This window comes from Mixophyes fleayi, chromosome 10, assembly GCF_038048845.1.
Source record: "Mixophyes fleayi isolate aMixFle1 chromosome 10, aMixFle1.hap1, whole genome shotgun sequence".
NCBI lineage: Eukaryota > Metazoa > Chordata > Amphibia > Anura > Limnodynastidae > Mixophyes > Mixophyes fleayi.
The window spans coordinates 35760875-35781311 of record NC_134411.1 but is presented as its reverse complement, the minus strand read 5'-3'; the positions used below and the strand labels follow the sequence as shown (position 1 = coordinate 35781311).

At 42.5% G+C, this 20437-nt stretch overlaps 1 protein-coding gene across 3 annotated transcripts in view; it reads left to right on the top strand.

Moving 5' to 3' along the window:
- GAS2 (growth arrest specific 2) overlaps positions 1 to 20437 on the top strand; it is a 69627-nt gene that overhangs the window by 35720 nt on the left and 13470 nt on the right. For all 3 annotated transcript variants that reach the window (XM_075188408.1, XM_075188409.1, XM_075188407.1), the window contains 2 exons: positions 2517 to 2664; positions 3494 to 3601. In XM_075188408.1, the coding sequence (XP_075044509.1) occupies positions 2517 to 2664; positions 3494 to 3601 (256 nt within the window). The remainder of the gene's footprint in view (positions 1 to 2516; positions 2665 to 3493; positions 3602 to 20437) is intronic.

The window sequence follows — 20437 nt, the reverse complement described above, 5'->3', positions numbered from 1 at the left end:
CACCTCTATCCCACATCTCTCCGCTGACTAGATTTTCAATCTAGTCAGCGGCAGCGGCGCCCTGCAGGACCCGGCGCCCTAGGCAATTGCCTAAGGTTGCCTAATGGGAGCGCCGGGCCTGGTCTTATTATTAATATTACTATTGATTTAGAAGTTCAGATTGTGAAGGGCAAAGTTCAGGTGGCAAAGTAAACTGTTGTGGGGCCAGATTATATGCTTGACCGAAGAGCTGAGTATTAATGGAGAAGTGACGCTGAGTGTCTGGGGGCACGAGGGAGAGAGTTCCAGAGAGTTGGTGCAGCACAAGAGAAGTCTACTTATACCCGAAACACTAGTGAGAACCGTATGCCACACAAACAGAAGAGGAAGGGCTGACGAGTGTATACATATGTCCACGACCAGAGTGAGCTTAATCACGTCCATCTGTATCTCGTGAACATTGGGTGTTGGGTTGATGGTGGCTGTGTGATACTGGCCCATCCGTGGATATCACCCGTAAGAACAACCAATGTTCTAGTTTTTGTTCCAATTTCTTACTCATTTCCCCCATGTTTAATATAATTCAATCATAATAAAGACTTTGGGGCTGTGTATGTTTGATGCAGAAGATATTTTGACGTCCTCACTACGACAAACCATCTAGAAAAGTATTGCGTTCTGATGGCTACAAGGTAGCGTACGTTCCCCGTCATTTTACATCGTTTTAACTACAATTTACCATAATTACAATCCAGAAAACTTTCTTTATATATGCAATTCCCAGTTACCAGTTCAATTTTAGGACCTCTAGGCCTAAAATATAAGTTGGGTTATATTAAATAGGGACTAATAACAAATTATATATTGGAAAAGTTTCAGGAAATTTTCAGAGTTGAATCTATTTGAAATTAATTTGTGATTTGCAGAGGGTAGTATTTGTCCTATGCACATCAGACTTCCTGATGGTAATCCCAATGAATGACCTTGCAGTCATCCTGTTAACTGAAATGGCTATTTACGTAGAATAATAGTTTGCATTCAGCTACACAAAAAATTGTAATATAATGTCAGACCTCCCTGTTTTTGTCCCATATCCCTTGGCTTTTTTTCCATAATGTCCCTAATTTGTGTCTGATCTACAGACCTGCATTCATAAATCTATTCAATGGCTCCATGTAGAGAGTCTGTGTATTATTTTGTGTATTAGAGCTTTGTAGTCTTTGCATCTCTGTATAGTTATATCTTTTTGGTGTGATACTGTGTGATGAGAGACTGCCGGTGTATATGGGGGGTCTGTATCAAGCGTTAAGCGTTCTCAAGTTCTGCCGAGGTCTGGGAATGTTTTTAATAGCTCCTTTGTGCAAGGTAACATTTTTTTTGGTTTAATGGTCCTATCCTACCCTCACAAATATATCATCTAATTTTGGATAACACAGCAACGATCTACTCAGGTCTCCTCCTCGCCTAGTACAGAATCGCCGCACTCCTCAATTCATCACATTCATCTGTAGAAATTGGTGCGGGATACTGCGTTGGAAGTTTCGGAGCAGGGAGTAACTAAAAAATTAAATAAAAGTAAATTTTCTCTGAGACCAATGTCCTCATTAAACTAATCAATGTGGAAAGGAAAGAGTTAAAAGGTCAATACGAGGAGCCCCCCCCCCCCTATTCTGCTGATTTTTTTCCTAGCAAGTTCCACTTTTAACGCTGTCATTTCCAGGCTGCTCAGCTTAGAGGCAACAATGACTTGGAAAAAAGTTTGTAAACACCTGAAAACAGTCCTTGGGAATCAGATACTGTTGACTATTTTGTAAATAATTTGTAATTTGCTGAGATAAGCACGCAGGGTTATTTAATTTCATTCTGTACATGGGGGAACATCCCTTGTCCTGCATTATAATCCTATATCACAAGAGCCGTGGCTAGTGGCTGTAATACTCTGGTGATCTCGGCAGACACAGGAGACAGCTGTGTGTTTTCCAGCAGATTATTTTATTTCTCAGACTACAGTATGTGCAGGTGTAGGGCAAAGGGTCCATGGGGAATTCTGTGATTTACGGGCTGCGGGCCTGGCCAGACAGACAGGAAGCACAAGGAATCTTTGTAGCCGTCCCCTCCCAGCCTACGAATGCTTCATCAAACAGTCTGCAGAACCCGACCCCTCTGCCTATTCTTTCCAATAATACTTTTCCATTGTTCCCGGTGTCTTGGCCGAGTGTGTTCGTGAAAGAGCGCAGGTAGAATGGAAAAAGAAGGGATAGCTCGGCTTTACTGCCAGATCGCCCCGAAAAAAAAAAAACAGATTGGAGAAATTCCACAAAGTGGAGGTTTATAAAGCACCAACATATTCCGTTGCACTGTACTGTGGGGATAAAACAGACATTGGTTACAGTACTGGGATATAACATGGGATAAATGGTGCGAGGGTCCCAGAGCTTTCAGTTATCATTGTGCAAAATTACAGCTTGTAATATCCAGGCCACATGTGCAAATTATAGACTAACCATGTGACTCCCCCCCTTTCTTCTCATTGGCAGGAACGGTGTGGAGCCGCCTGGATTAATAAAACTGGAGAAAGAGATTGAACAGGAAGAAATTCTCTCCACCCCCACCCCATCACCGTCCCCCTCCCCAACAAAGATCTCATCTGGAAAAAAGAGCGCCGGGAAGCTATTAGATGACGCAGTAAGTTACATAACTCCCAACTGTACAGATTTCAGAGGGACAATCCCGATTCGTTGGCTTCAAGGGGCGGAGTTTACACCAAAGTAGGCGGAGTTTTACCTCACCAGTGCCCTTAGGTGGATCTGGGGTGGGGCTTGTGTAAAATAGGGGCGGGGTTTGGGCGAATCAGGACTTTGCTCTGATTTAGCATGTACAAATATTGTAAGGTATGAAGTTATGCAAATTTAGAGTTTTGGTTAGCCGGTCATAACTAGTTTGCACATCTGCATAAAGAAAATAATTCATATGATTTTGCTGGCCCTGAAACTTGTTGCTTTAAAAGCCTGGATCAGGTTACCTCATTATAGACACACACCTGTAAAAATTATATAAACACACAGTATATAATTATATCACAGTGACACCGCTAGAGTGTACACGCCATCAACACACAGCGGAGGCAGCCATATTGTACCCTGCACCAATATACATGAGAATGCAGCCTATCAGCTTAGTAGGGACTAGTGACATCATTGAGGCATGCCGTCACAGGTCCCTTGTGATTGGCTTGCATTCTCGTAACTATTGGTTACCAGAATGGCTGCCGTCTCTGTGCTATGTAACATTAACGGCACCTCACGTACACCCTCATACATGCCTATAAACCTACCTTCCACCACCAAGCTGCTGTGCCACAGGCAACGAAAGAGGCAGCTTGTTTGTTCTTTAAAAATGGCAACTGGGCCAACGACTCAAATATTTTTTTTTTATGCACTGTAATGAAAATGCGCATTTGTTTCAGGTAGAAGAATTTAGACACAATACGTATTGAAGGTCTTGTTTTTCTCAGGTTCAGCATATTTCTGAAGATCCCCCCTGTAAATGCCCCAGTAAATTCTGTGTGGAGCGGCTGTCCCAAGGAAGATACAAAGTTGGAGAGAAGATCCTCTTTATCCGGGTAACGTATTTTATTCTTTATAGTGGCTTATGGACCGTACATCTGTGTTTATTTCATGAAGATAGGGGAAAGACCCCTCTGCACATTGATCCACTGCATTTAAATGAGGGGGAAGGAGTATGTCGCACATAGAATTAAAATAGGGGGGTTTGTAAGGGAGGGGGCATTGAAGGTCTACCTCCCAACTTGTCTGTCCCCAGCAGCGGGATAGGGCCGTGGCCCTGTCTAGATGTGGGTGTGGTCATGTCACAATGGGGGGTGGGCCACACCCCCAGGGGGCTTAATGTACTGTAAAAAGCTAGACTGCCCATTAAATATCTCTGTTCATCCAAATGTTTCCACCCGTGGGACAAACATTTATTTAGAGCCCTAAAATATGTATGCCCATGACGTGTGGGTACCATAAGGGATGGTAATGTGTATATTTCCGTTGTAATACGTGCATTTATATTGTCACTAGTCCGGAAACTGCTGTCTGTTGGTCAGATCTGCACTTTTATAATAAATATCACTATCTCTGCATTTATTGATAATTAATTGCTAAAGTCATTTGTGAGTTACAAAAATGTTGAGTATTGTCCCTTTCAATGTATATTCCAGGGATAACTCTGTATTAAGGCAAACCCGTCACCTATATACAAGCGCACATTAAACAGATATCCGCACACAATGCATAAGGAACATATACTGCCTGTTACAGCTGTAACCATCCTGTGTACAGGCAGGAGCATGCTCAGTGTGCTCCTGTGATGCTTCCTGTGACATCATCAAGCTGCCACCTTTCAGCACATTGGCTCTGCATGATCACATGACCTAAGTATCACATGGGGCTTCTGAACACAGTAACAAATAATTTAAGGAATGTCTTTAATAATAGAGGGAGGGGCACAGATTTATAGCTGTTTTCCCAATAGCAGTTTGTGTATTTATACATGTAACTGTACAGGGTCCATTCAGCATTTACTCTGTAGATTTTGGAACACCTGATGGGTACAATTTAAGCAGTTATCCTCCAGCCCAAACACAACGCCTTCAAAACAAGGTTGCTTAGTCCTGGAGGACAAGAGGACTGTAAGCGATTTACTGGTACCCTCTCTATGAGGATTTCCTGTCAGACACACCGATCCTAGCTTCCAATGTACAGGTCAGTGTGTCGGTGTTCAATTAACATTTAATTTCAGTAAATTATAAATTTCAGGCTGTACACGCATTTCAAATTTTTCATTTCATAGGGATTTAAAATCATGACCTGACTGGATAAGCCACAAGGTGCAAGTAACTAAAGCGAGTATATGAACCAATAAGATTCTTGCTTTCATTAGACTCTTGCACCAGACAGATTAAAGCTTATATCTGATTGGTTACAGTGGCGGGATATAACAGGGGTGTTTTGGGGGAGTAAACTGGGGTCCCAGACTTTCCCTTTTAAAGCTCATAGCTGCAATTATGACTGTGATAGCAAATAGTATTACTAAATTACAAGGGGTGGGGGGGTTAATCGCCTTGGTAGCCTCTTGTGCCTCATTTTTAAAATGTACCCTACACATCATAGAGGCAGCCAAACTAATAACGAGGATGCAGCCCATTATTTTACTAGGGTACCTTAACATCGCTGAGGTCTGAGGCACCTTTTGCCTCGTGCCTCAATGATGTCACAACTAGTCAGGTGACAGACTAAATATTGGCCCAAATTAAGAATAATTTAATCCTATTTTGCGGCCAGTTATGCTACAACCCCAATATCTCCAGCGTGTGTGTGGGTGACCGGTAACTTTAAGTATTAATAACGTTTAACAATACAAAAAGGTTTCTTGTTTTGTTTTGTTTTTATCATTCGAATGGGATCAAAGTTTCATAACTGAAGCATTAGTCAGACATTGTATTGAAGCCAGTGGGGGGGTAATCTGCTTTCTGTGTGCGAGAAGAAACGATTTTAAAGGTGTTTTGCCCTTTTTAATTATTCAATACGGAAAGCAATGCTTTGATCTCAGAAAATACACTGTATACCGTGCGTAAGATGCATATCGATCGTTATTTGTCTTCGCACCGGGGGCTGGTGGAGGATTCGAGAGGCGAGGGCTGACTTTTAACACTAACTCAACTTGAGAGATGGGGGCATATTGCTGTTGCCGTGGTAACGGAGCCGGGATATTTCTTTGGGGATTTACAAGGAACAGATGCATTAAGAGTGAGTGATGTTTTCAGCCCAACAGCTGAGGTGTATTGATGTCTGGTTAGTACATTAGCGCGTTAGAAGCCATAGCCTAACCTCGCCCGCATTGGCTTTGCTGAATCTTAAGACATTGGGACTTTTCTAATAACACAACGTATAAACACATGTAGATTCCTCCAAGATTCCAGAATGTATTTTGTCAGAAGAAAAAAGGTTTTTCGTTTCTCTCATTTGTTAGTTTAACCATGAACCGCAGATACCACGGAGGAGGACACTTTGAGGGCTCGCCTGGTATTGATGTGAATGCAGCCTTTAGATCCTGATAAAATAAAACTTGCCTTAAAGCGATCCAACGTTCCTGGCATAAAGATGGGAACAGATTTGTCATTTAGCATCCCTAATTACACTGGTGACGTTCAAAGAGTTAATTTACAATGTAATAGCCTGTTGGCTGCTAAAGACTAAAACAGAGAGTCTACTTAACCTATAACGTGGTCAATAGATGGCTTATATAGTAAATGAATATATAAATGTAAGTAAATCTGATACAGGACAATTATAACAGTACATTTAGTAGTGTATACACACTGGGACTGATTCCTCAAGGCTCGCACTGCCGACGTTGAGAGAATCGTGCGCAAAATCACTCTGCGCATGCGCACAGCAGGACCATACGTCAGTAAACCCAGCCGTGTCTGCTCCGTCTTCATACGCAAAGCGCACTTACTGCAGCCTACAATTTCACGGAGTGAAGGAGAGGAAGGGGTATTGTGCCGTAGCCAACTCACAGTAAGGGCGTGCCCAACTCAGGCGCACTAAGCCGCCTCCGAATCAAGCTCTGTGAATCGCAGTGTTACTTGTTTTTCTGCCGTATCTCTTGCTCCAGCTACAGGGCTAGTCTACGTCCTGATTACTAGTGATGACGGCTGTGTATACAGCTAGAACACGTGTCTGTAATCAGGAGCAACTGTAACAATGTATTTTATGTTCAGAAGATATTAACAGCTTCCTAATAAATGTATTTGCTGCGCTCAGTATGTGTGCCGTGACGAATCGCCCAATATGTGTTTAATCTTAGTTAATGCCCTTTGTTGCCATTAGAGATGCTTAGGCTCGGTTCCTCTAGAACCGTACACACCTGAACTTAGGGTACCCAAGTACCGAGCCGAGCCAGCTCGGTACTGTCCCGCGCCCTCAGAATTGAAAACGAGGCAAAACGTCATTGTGACGTCGTCGGATCTCGGAAGTTTTGAATTCCTTTTTAAGATCCAACATCACGGAGGGGGGGAGGGAGGGCGGAACCTCATTTTTCTTTCCTGCCACTGATATGTGCCAATGTGTCCTAGATGTGCTAGGAACTGCCGTGTGTTTGTGTCATTGCTCTGTCGCTTACCATCCAGCCAGGTCGCTGCAGTTTATGTCCCAAAGTGTATGAAAATAATATTGTGACCTGTGAGGTGGTCAAAATTGACTGCAAATGACTTGAAATTAGTGTTATTGAGGTTAATAATAATGTAGGAACAAAAAAAGAGCAAAATTATGTGATTTTAGCATATTTTAGGATTTGTTCTAAAATATCCAAAACCAAAACACATGAGAGCGGTTTTGCCAAAACCTAAACCAAAACACGAAGCTAATCCAGATCCAAAACCAAAACCAGTTTTGTGACAGGAAGTGGCTGAATTTATTCATGAAGAAAATAAACGTTATTGTTTTAGTTACTGACAAAATGTACAACTATTATATCTAACAATAAACTATTAGTTATCTCACTGACACTTATGGTTTGTTCCAAAAAGTGTGAGAGGGCCATTCCAAAGATACTGAGGTGCTCCTTCCTCTTCTGTATCTCTGCTGAGGTCTCTATCAACCCCCTTATTCTACCAAACCCTTCAGTTAAGTAGTTTTTTATCAAGGACAGGACTTTTTGTTTAGTTCAGTACAACAAAGGATCAGCGCAGACAATGGCTCCCACGTAGCTTTGCGTGGAAAACCCTATGTAACATAAGTATCATGGCGGTATTAGTACATCAGATCAATTCTGGGCTACTGATATCTAAGCCCCTTATATAATGTTCTCCTTAAAGACAACCTGCCACATAGTATATTTAATTATTTTACATAGTACCTAGTCCTGTATATAAGGATATAAAGCTTTTCTGTTCTCCTTCTACTCCACAGGTTAACAGTGCCCCCTGTATGCAACTATGCAAATACAGAGAGAGGGAGATAAAGCCCCCACCCCACCACCGCCGCCCCAGCGACTGTCTCCTTCAATTACGGTTCACCTGGCAAGCGAGAGCTTGTTAGCAGGGGACATTAGGAACATTTTAAAGAAAAAATATACAGGTGGCCCAGTTGCTCTCTGTATTGGGTGGAGGTCTCATGGCTGCCCTCTGTATTGTGTGGCGGTCACAAGGGTGCTGTGTATTGTGTGGCGGTCACAAGGGTGCTGTGTATTGTGTGGCGGTCACAAGGGTGCTATGTATTGTGTGGCGGTCACAAGGGTGCTATGTATTGTGTGGCGGTCACAAGGGTGCTATGTATTGTGTGGCGGTCACAAGGGTGCTGTGTATTGTGTGGTGGTAACAAGGGTGCTGTGTATTGTGTGGTGGTAACAAGGGTGCTGCGTATTGTGTGGCGGTCACAAGGGTGCTATGTATTGTGTGGTGGTCACAATGGTGCTGCGTATTGTGTGGCGGTCACAATGGTGCTGCGTATTGTGTGGTGGTAACAAGGGTGCTGCGTATTGTGTGGCGGTCACATGGGTGCTATGTATTGTGTGCCGGTCACAAGGGTGCTGTGTATTGTGTGGCGGTCACAAGGGTGCTATGTATTGTGTGGCGGTCACAAGGGTGCTATGTATTGTGTGGCGGTCACAATGGTGCTGCGTATTGTGTGGCGGTCACAATGGTGCTGCGTATTATAATTTTTGATCATGTCTACATGGATAGGGCTGCCAAAATTTAGCCTGGGGGACAAGATTCGACTCAGCAGCCTATTAGGGACATTATAAAGGAAGGCCCAGTGACCCGGCCCAAGGTAGCCCACTATGGGATAGACCTGGGGGGGGGGGAAACCCCCCAGCCCAGCCCCCGCTTGTGAGACCAGGAAGCTGAGTGAAAGCCCTGAGTACTAGAGGTAGAGATAAGTATTCCCTAAAATGGGGCAGCTTCTTTCTAATATTAGTGGGTGACAGGAGGAACGAGTGACTTATATCAGGTGACAGCCCCGACATTGTCTTCTTCTCAGGTTTCCAGTTTGTATTTTGTCTTTGGATATTCATTACAATCACCAGGTTACGTCACCGTGATAAGACACAATCACTGCGTTACCAGGTAACGGAACATCTCCTCCGGCACTGATACATTAAGGAGAGTGATGGAGACAGCTGGAGGCTCTGAGAATGGAAGAGAGTTGTACAGAGAGTCTGTGGGGACCTTGTCTGCTCCAACAATAACTCTCCTGCCCGAGCCTCATCGGGACAACGGCACTGAGGGAGGAGGATAGTAAGCTGGGTACACATCTGTGTAATTATTGTGTAGGTGACACGATTTACAAACATTTGGTCAGATATCGCATTAGTGTGTATGCTCCCACCATCATGTTTTATCGTACCAGCACATAGCATTAGTTGATTTGGTTTTCTAAACGTCCTAAAAATCACGATCATTGATGTCGGGCAAATGTGGCAGTGTGTTCGCACTCACCACCAGCAGTGTAGGCAGATATCTGTACAGTGTACAGAGTCACCATCTCTTCAGCAGATGGTTCTGAGAGATGAAGATCACAGCGCAGCAGCTCCATTTCAGCGAGTCTGAATTCTACAGCAACCGCGGCGCTGTCAAGAAGCATCCGCGGCAGTGCTGTATTATACTACAATACAGCACTGCCGCGGGCGCTTCTTTGACAGCGCCGCGGCTGCTGTACAGTATCATTGGTTCCTGTAGGGGAGGGGTTTCTGGAGAACCAGAAACCCCCCCAGCGTGCGCCACTGCTGATGTAAGATTACATACGTGTGTACCGAGCTTTACTCACGGATCCTCCTCATGCCATACGTGTAATTAGGACATCAGTGACCGGGGGTAGCAGAGTTGCTGATATGTTATCACAGATAGGTGTCTCTTTGATTCGATGTATTGTTTACCTTGTTACTGAGATTACGGGTAATGTGCGGCCCTTTCCCAGTTTAGAGGTCCTCCCATGCGCCCCTTGTTACCTCTCACTGATCTACATGGTCCTTTGTGCTCTATAATCCCTATTTTATCATGCTGAGAAAGCTTTTGATGGACTTTATATCCCTACACCCAATAAACACCAAGTAAATAACAACAGACAGTGAGAATAGAAGCAGAGGGAGGAAACAGGAATATTCCCAGGGATGACGAGTCACAGAGACAGATCCATAAAACGTAATACGTCCTGGGAATTAGGGACAGTGGATGACTATAAGGTAGGGAGAGAAAATGATGCCAGTATGGGACGGGGTGCAGTCATGGTTGGCACACATCAAGACATCAAGGCAACCCGGCCAATGAGAATGCATTGTTTTACTTTACATGCATTCAAATATTGGTTCGGTCCACAAAATGTCTCCACCGTGTGTGAGTGATGTCAGATGGCGGTCCCAGCATGCTGGTGATATTTCAAGGACAGGAAATAATCCTGTTGTATTTATCCTCTATAGGTTTATTAGTAGGAAGCTGAACCAGCTGTCACTACTGAGACTATACATGAATATATATATATATCTATACACACATATATTATGCACACACACAATGCAGCGGGTGGTAATTTGCAATGCAATTGCTACATGTACGGCGCGGTTTCAAGCACCACTCAATTTCCAAGGACAAGAATGAATTCTCCTCTGTAAAAACTAATATTGTGTTGTACAGGAATAAATTGCAGGGATAGATATTTAGTTCGCTGTCAAACAATTTCTGTCTTCTGAAACCCCATCTAAGCGATGGCAGAGGGTCAGGCCAATCTCCCATCGGTGACCTACGACCCTGAGATTTAATTATAATATACAGCCAGCGCAGTAGGTTATATATTGTGGTATCCAAAAAGTTATCAACAATCAGCATGTGAAGGGGAAGGTCTCTTAGGTCTACTAACCTGTAGTGTTATTTTACATGAAATGACAGTTATCACACTGGAATATAAGATACTTATCTGATATGTAACATTTTATTTATTTTCACATGTTGCTTATAAAGATTGGTGGCATTATATTGTGTATTCTCATGTGTAGGAATTAAGCTGCAATTTGTAGATGGGAAAAATATATAAAATACTTTATTATTTTCAGTGTACCCGACTTACACACACAGTGGAGCATCAATGTTTATGAGAATTCATGAGAATGCAGCCTTATCAAGTCACTAGTGCAAGCCTCGAAACTGTGCTGATTTCAGGGCTCTGTCTTGCCCAGGGATATTTTTCCATGGGTGGGAATTTTGGGTGAAGGGAGATAATGGTCAGCCCTCTGGGGCCGTGGCCACGCCCAGACACAATGTGAGCACGCCCACATTTCTGCATGGTCACACCCCCTGTCCCGCTGTCGGGGACAAATCTATTGGGAGGGATGGTAGTGATTTGATTCTACCTGCTCAGCTCCTCCCATTAGAGCTGGCCTGGCCAACCCGTGGCTCTCCAGCTGTTGTGGAACTACAAGTCCATGTATGGGCTGGATGGACACGCCCTATTAGCAGGTCAGGCAAACACAATGACCTTTTAGTGGCACCTACCGTTTACTTGCCGTAACTAAGGTTCGGTACACACTACAAAAATTACTCTCGATGCAATATCCTTACCAATTTTACCAATGACTGAAAGTCCCGATCATCAGCTGATTCCTGTGCACACACTATACACGTTTTACACGATTTACTTTCAGATCTGTGCTCTTCATCTGTTATAACCATGGGCTGAAAAGATGGTGACTCCACACACCCCATAGAGATCTATGGACACTGCCGGTCCTGAGTGCTTACACACTGCAGAATTGGAACAACATTGTTGCATCGTTGAACGAGATTTTTAGTCTGGTTTAAAAATCAAATAAAACAATACAATGAGCTTTGGGGTGATAATCGTCTATTGTACACATTAATGCCTAACGGTCGTTTATCGTGTGATTGGCCTGATAATTGTCTGAAAACATGTAGTGTGTACCCAGCTTAAATCTTAATTCGGTATTTAATCCCCTTAGCTTCCTTTGTGTATGCTCCAACATGACCCTATACACTCATTGACTAATAAACTATCCCCAGAGCAGCCAGGTGATATTCAGCGATACTGACCATCAGCGACAAAAATAGTCTTAGCGGCCCGGTATTGGTGCATGTGTTACACGGTGTACCGATCCACGCATCCACGGTGGAAGTAGAAGCTCTCACTTTGCTTCCAGTTAAACTTGCAAATATAAATAAACAAAACGTTTATTTATATTTTTACTATTATTTTCAAGATAACTTTTGTTTTTAAAACCTCGTTTACACAAGTTTGTTTTTCAAGATCATATTTACGTAAATGCTGTAGTGAAATGATTTCATTAATTAGCTGGTATAAAATAAAATGTTGCTGTTTGTTCTCCACTGTTCTATGAATGGAACATTTTTTGGCGTTTATAGTCAGTGTACTTATGAGTACGGGAATAGGAAGAGAGTGTCCTTGTTTTAGTTCAGGGGGGGAGGCTGGGACTAGATATTACTAAATATCATCTTCTCTGCAACATCTGGGTTTTAGTTTAAACTGAAAATAGTCTCCGCAGCCGGTGTAAATCAGCTGACGACTCGCTCTCGTCACTTGTATCCATTGGCAGTGACCGTGGAATCTGACGGTTTAATAAAATGAATATAAAGAGAGGAAATGCAGTGAATGAAACTGTCGTTTCTTAAGGACAAGTAAGAAATATGACCCGGCTGACATGAAATGCTAAGGGAAGTGGCTATTGTCATCATATTGTATGTACAACAGGACTAGGGTTGTCATTCGGATTTTCTGATGACATTTATATATATTCTTTTATTGTTTGAAATGTGCAACAATTCTCATATTTAGGATTTTCAGATTACTAAAGCACCCACACTCATATAACTAGTGGAAATGACTTTATATATTGGGCTTATATGGGTCGAACAATTGCCAGGGCACACGCATGTCTCAAACGTGATGATGCGGAAATATGGGGTCTGTTGGCGCAAAGTGGGAGTGTCAGACGGGCGCTTTGAATGTTAACACATTAAATTGTTCTATTCTGGAGCATTGGGGAGAATTCACTTAGCCGGGAGGTGTGTCCAGGAACGTTCGCGAGTCACTTTAGGGCGGAGAGGTGCTTGGGGAAAATAAGCGGAGATTTCCACCGTAATTGCCGGAACGATGTTCGCGCGCCACATTGCCGTCAACTGATTCTCCCCCGTTGAAGGGAATGGAGACTGCTTACCACGTTACACGATTTATGCCCAGAAAATGTTGCCCACGGAGTCATCAGAGCTTAATTTCTCTCACATAACGGGGGAGATTTTCCCATTCACTTAAATATCTCCGCATGGGGCCATTCGACTTGTAATAGTTTTAGCATTCGAAGTGCTCGTGTGGCACCAGCCTAAGCTTCAAATTCCAATTTTATGGGAAACAGACACATTTATCCAGTAACGTTGAACGGATATTGTGTTTTTCCACCATCCCTATAATTATTTCAGCAAAAATAGGCTGTAAATGCTGAAATTTCATGCCGGCCCTGATTAAATCCAGGCAACATATAGATAGATCTGATTTTACCAATGACTGCACAGTTATGGATTTCCTGCAGTGTCTCTGTATAAAGCGTACGAGTGCGAAGCAGAAAGTGTTGTGTGCGCTGTCTATACAAAGTGTCATCGTCCGCGGACTGCTCTGTAATGAGATTATGATGGGTCCAGCCCGAAGCCCGTCTGAATTACAGTGTAATCGCGGCTGAGTGTTCTCCAATACATCTGTATCATTTCCCTGATGTGACACTTTCTTATTAAGTGTCGCTGGGTTAAATTCTGCAATGTCGCACCTTCATTCATCGGGATTGTTTCCGGACGCCTGATTCATGTCTTCGGCCTCTTCGGTATAAGTGATTACTGGGATAAGACCCATCTGGAGCGAGGACTGACAGATGGCAGAGATCTCATAGATACCAGTCTACAAATTGGTCATATAACGTGGCTTCATGTTGGCACAATCCTCCTGGGACACATAAATCCTCTGCTTATCATGTACTTATCATGTAGGACAAACAGACACAAGTGAGAAATGAGTTATATACACTATCGGACGCCTGATCTAATATCTCACTCTCCTTTGTTAGACGGGAGCTGTCTTATTGATCTGCAGGTTGGTGCCGTCTATACAAAGTCCACAGTGAAGCCTCTTGATTGTGTTTTGGACTTTAGGACAAGCTCCTCTTAATTATTTCTGCCTCCCAGATATATAGAGAAGGAATGAAGGGAGCCTCTTGTTACTAAATCCCAGATCACTGATACTTGTTCTCCGTTTCCCAGAAGCACGTTCCCCGCAGAATCTATAATAGGGAGAATTCGACGAGATGCGTCTCCGATGTGCGCAAAAAAATGAGCATAGATTCCTTACCGAAATAGGCAGCAATTTGCGCAGTCGGACACCGAGGAGACGTCCGGCGGCACCTTGCGCTGAATTGAATGAGATGTGGCATGGGGAAGGGGGGGGAGGGGCAGATAGATTAAGTAGGGGGCTGTCCGAGCCCTATAAAATAATATAGTAAATGAAATAAAACTAACCGTCTGCCGTGTTATATATTGTTGGCAACGAGGTCTTTCCAAGGTCTTGGATTTAAAAATTTTGCCATTGTCTGCGTGCCCATCAATTCCTCATCGCCACGTAGTTCCGTAGTCCCAACGTCTGCCACGCCTAATACACCAGGGACCTCATTTAGAGTCGGACACAAAGTCCGTGTAAGAAGTGTAGGAGTGGGAGTGTGCCGCAGCTTGGTAGGGTATTATGAGTGGCAAGCAACCCCAGTTGCGTCCCACTCGTAATACCCTATGGAGCTGTGAGCAGTTCCTGCAGCTAGCTAACGCTTGAGCCACCTAATTCCTGCCACACAGCTTTAGCCCTGTTTTGGTGTGTTGCGTCTGCGCCTCACTGCGACTAGGATGTACTTACATGGTCACGCCTTCACAATCCCGCGTTCCTCCCATTCTCTCGTAGTGAGTCGCCAGCTGCCGCAAGTGTTAATTGCGTCCAAGATGCAGGTGGATTTGGTGCTTTCTGCACATGCGTGGTAGCGGTTTTATTGTTGGATGCGCCTAAAACGGACTTTGCGTCCAATTTTAAATGAGGTCCCAAGTGTATAAATGAAATACATGTCATTGCTTCTTACTACTTCTTTGTTGTTTATGCTGCCATATAAGAAATATATGTAACATGGATGCTTCTAACTCTAAACATATGCAACGTGTCATTAGTAATTAGTAATCTTGGGGTATTTTCAGGACAGTTTTATCTCCTGTAGGGGTCTATTTATGACCCTTCGTTTTTTTGACTTGATACTTTTCAATCCTTATCTCCTTGATAAGGATTGAAAAGTAACGGCTATGTATTAAAAAACTTCTCAGGGACAGCAGTGCCGATAGACTGCTGTCCCTGAGAAGTGACTCACCTGATCATCGCAGTCTTTTCTCATTTTTCAAGGCTGCGGTGATCTTCTCTTTTTTTTTTTGTCTTTTTTTTTCTTTTTTTGTTAGTGCGCATGTACCGACTGAATAGTTGGTGCATGCGCAGTAACATCCTTGCCGGCAAACTGCAGGATGATTGACAGGAAGGGATCACATGATCCCTCCACACATGCGCTGTCCAACTCTGGACATCGCGAAAGTTTTCAGATATGTTAATGTACGCCAGCTTCAGATGGCGCCAGCTTCAGATGAAGTACATTAACATGTAAAAAAAGAGAAAATTTTCTCTAGTTAGCCTTTAATACATAGCGGTTCTGAGCACTTCCCATACACTGTTATGGGGAGTGCTCAGAAAAACGATAGGAAATGCAAAGCAGCAGATATCTGAGATATCTGCTGCGATGCTTCAATAGTACATAGTGATTTCACGGTAAACCCCCGAAAACTGTTGTTTTCGGGGGTTTACCACAGGAAAAATGCTTGGTAAATAGACCCCATAGACTGCAGCAAGGAGGTGTTTAAGGGATGATTAACAGGACTGTTAATGTATTACGATACTGTAAATTAGATTTCATTTTGTCCACTAATACACTGCACTAATGCAATATCTATACTGTACAAATGTACACATATATGTCCTTTGCATGTTCACACATCAAAGTTATTACAATGATAATAATAATCTTTCTTAGATTGTAAGCTCATTTGAGAAGGGCTTTTCTTATTTGGGGTGATTTGTTGCTTTCGTTGTAAACTCCAACTAAATGGAGATTGGAACAAACCTGCCACCTACTGGAGTATTGTGGAATTGCGCCTTAGAACACATCTGGAAATAAGGCAGGAACTTAAAATATATTAAATGGCTTTCCTAGATTTAGCAATGTCGTTTTCAAATGAAGTCTAGTAACATTACACGGTACCCATGTCACACAGCGGAAGGAGCCATTTGGTGGGTACAGGCAATATTGATGAAAATACAGCCTAGGGGATCACTGTATCACAGGCATAAGGCTAGTAGTGTATACAGTTATAAAAACAGCAACCCCTAAAATACATGAAGATATATCAGGTTTACATAGACCAACATTGCAATCAGGACACCCGCTTTCGTCCTATACATCAAGGGGTCCCCGGCGGGATATAGCAGCACTGTCGCTAGCAGTATTCATCACCAGTGCTAGGATTCGTTGGGCCTTTGCCCCATGCCCAAGGATTGTGGCAGTACATTATTTAAATAAATCACTTTTTAATTATAGTATTTAAAATATTTTTTATTGTTTTTTTATTTACATGTGTTTTAACAATTTATTTCATTTAGACCGGCCCAGCGAAGCGACAAGCTGCCCCTTACCGCACTGGTTATGCCGGAAAATTATGGCGATTGTGGATTTTCTGCGACAGTAGAATCGGTTTTATCGCATACATGCCAACTTTCAAAACCCGGGAGATCCAGGGGGAGAAGTCATGTGACAGAGGGTAGGAGGGGGCGTGGGGTGACGTTGGCATGTCAACATAGCCCCACACCCACTATAAATGCCAAACCTCATGTCATTGAATAGCAGGGGCGGGGCTTAATGATGCTATTAAGCCCCCCCCATTTACTGCCGTGAATTTCGGCGAATTCGGGAGGTTTGCCTTCTCTTCCGGGAGTCCAGGAGGACTCCCTGAAATTCGGGAGCCTTCCGGCAATTCTGGGAGAGTGGGCAAGTATGCTTTATCGCTAGATATTAATAAATAGACCCCAATTGGTAAATTTGGAAGGAAAGAGGGGCGGAAAAAAGTACAACTGAGAAATGTGCCACAGAACTCGCTATAAACCTGAAAAGTTGCAGTGTTCTAAGCCACACCCCCAAATGACATCACTTCTCTGAGTGACAGGTAGCCGCAGAAATAAATAATGATGATTACCCCCTCCGTACCCTTTCTGTTTGCAGGATGTGGAACTGCATAAAATCAAAGACCTTGATTATTTCTCATAAGCTTCATTGCAGAGGTGATAACCTGTCCAGCCCCCTCCTGAACCCCCCCCCCACACCCCCGAAATCCTGTTTGCACGTACATTAAATAATTACTGGGCCAGGACAGATTACCCAGGCTGACTGAGAGTCTGTCAGTATACTCCTACCTCAGGTGTCATTCAGTACAATCAGTATGTACTGTACAATTCCACCCCAATCATGGTGCCCCTCCCACTAATATTTCCTCATGTCTATTGGAGGTGCCCTTGAAAAGTCCATAAATCATTTCTAATGCAAATTTACTGCTTGTTGTGCTCAAAGCGAATGAGCTCAACGTTGCTGATGAAATTGTTCTGAAAAATGATATTTGTATATTTGCAAAACTCTTCTGCTGTGTGCGGTTTTTGCATGTAGTATAAAAATTACATATATATATATATATATATATATAGAGAGAGAGAGAGAGAGAGAGAGAGAGAGATAGAGACCTGTAGTCTTATATATATATATATAGAGAGAGAGAGAGACCTGTAGTGTTATATATATATATATATAGAGAGAGAGAGAGACCTGTAGTGTTATATATGTATATATATATATAGAGAGAGAGAGAGCTGTAGTGTTATATATATATATATATATATATATATATATATATATATATAGAGAGAGAGAGAGAGAGACCTGTAGTGTTATATATATATATATATATATATATATATAGAGAGAGAGAGAGAGAGAGAGAGAGAGAGAGAGAGAGAGAGAGAGAGAGAGAGACCTGTAGTGTTATATATATATAGAGAGAGAGAGAGACCTGTAGTGTTATATATATATATATATATATATATATATATATATATATATAGAGAGAGAGAGAGAGAGAGAGAGAGAGAGAGAGAGAGACCTGTAGTGTTATATATATATATATATATATATATATAGAGAGAGAGAGAGAGAGAGAGAGAGAGAGCTGTAGTGTTATATATATATATATATATAGAGAGAGAGAGAGAGAGAGAGAGAGAGACCTGTAGTGTTATATATATATATAGAGAGAGAGAGAGAGCTGTAGTGTTATATATATATATATATATATAGAGAGAGAGAGAGAGAGAGAGAGAGAGCTGTAGTGTTATATATATATATATATATATATATAGAGAGAGAGAGAGAGAGAGAGACCTGTAGTGTTATATATATATATAGAGAGAGAGAGAGAGAGAGACCTGTAGTGTTATATATATATATATATATATATAGAGAGAGAGAGAGAGAGAGAGAGACCTGTAGTGTTATATATATATATATATATATATAGAGAGAGAGAAAGAGAGAGAGAGAGAGAGAGAGAGCTGTAGTGTTATATATGTGAAACTCATTAAACCTGTCTCTGGTCATGTGGCCAGGCTTGAACCGTCATTCGCTAGCAGCATACTTACTTATTGACTCTCCTGTAATGTACGGAGGACTCCTGAAGTAAAGGGTGGTCTCCCGGAGAGTGAGAGAATAACAAACCCCCCAATCCTGGGCCAGAACGAGAAGTGTTGGGTGGAACAAGCTCCACCCACGGCGGCACTAGGGAGCAATCTACGCCATTAAGTCCCTCCCACTGTGATGACGTGATTTATATCATCACACCTCAGTGGGCGGAGCTTCACTATGGAAATTGCATCGCTAAATCCCACCTGCCCCCAAGTTCACCGACCCCCCCCCCCCCCCCCCCACATCTCCCAGAGAGGAGCTCTAAAAGTGTGAATAAAACGTAAGGGCTAAATTTATCAAACTTTCTAAAAAGGAAAAGTGGAAAAGCAACCAATCAGATGCTAGATATGATTTTCTGGAATGTATCAGATGATAGCTAGAATCTGATTGGTTGCTAGGGGCAACACCTCCATTTTTCCTATAAAGGTGTAGATTTGCTATCAAGGGAAGTGGAGGTGTTGCCTGTAGCAACCAATCAGATTCTAGCTATCATTTTTCTGATACATTCCAGAAAATCATATCTAGCATCTGATTGGTTGCCAAGAGCAACACCTCCAATTTTCCTCTTTAGACGTTTAAGTAAATCTTAGTCCCAGTGTCAGTAATTAGTCTGTACCAGCAGTGAGGCTGGTGCTTCTTGTATAAATCATAGAATTACCTCACCGGAAGTTTTCCGTGAAGCAAAAATGGCTGCTCCCATGCACAATCATTCAAGCTATATAACTAACATACAAATATAGGAAGCATTGCGTCGCTTTTAAAATAAAATACAGTAGTTTAATATTAGATGCAGAAGAGAGTATGCGTAGACTTTACAGAGATTACTTTTCAGTCCTGTCATGGGAGCTTTGGTGAATATATTTATATCGTGGTTTAATTACCGGCGCACATGCATGTAATGAAGCATTGTGTTAGCTTTTTAATAGGCTGAGGCGAGTGCAGGAACCCTCGGCGGAGCGCGCCCGATCAGTCTGGCTGCACGTAGCCTTAAGGATGGAAGTGGTTTCCAAGGCAACCAAGGGTATGCCAAAGACTTGTGGATTATTTATGAGGAAAAGTCAGAGGGAGAACAATTTGTAATCCTATGGCGTGTGTTCTGTGCCGGCAAAGGAATCCATTTGCAGCAGTTTTTATTAAAAAAAAATAAAATTAAAAATTAAACGCGCAAGAGGGTTTCACGATGGTCGATCTGCTTCCAACGGATCGTTCTGTGGAGAATTGCAGAAAATATATCTTTTTAGGTTATATGAGAAATGATATTTGTTTATGTCAATATATATAAATCCTATTCACAAAGCAGATCGGCGAATGGATTGGTATTTTTTGGGCTATGGGTTTAAGTTTTTGGGTATGGAAATGCGTGTGTACGACAAGATGTTGGCTGTTACGGAAAAAGCCAGTATTACTCCAGGGAAAGGGGTAGAGTCGTTCCTTTTAGGTTAAAAAAAAAAAGATTTTTTGTTTTTTGAAAAACTGCGCCCATAAGACGGCGTTCCTGACCGCTGAAGGTGGCCTTCTTGGCCATGAATAA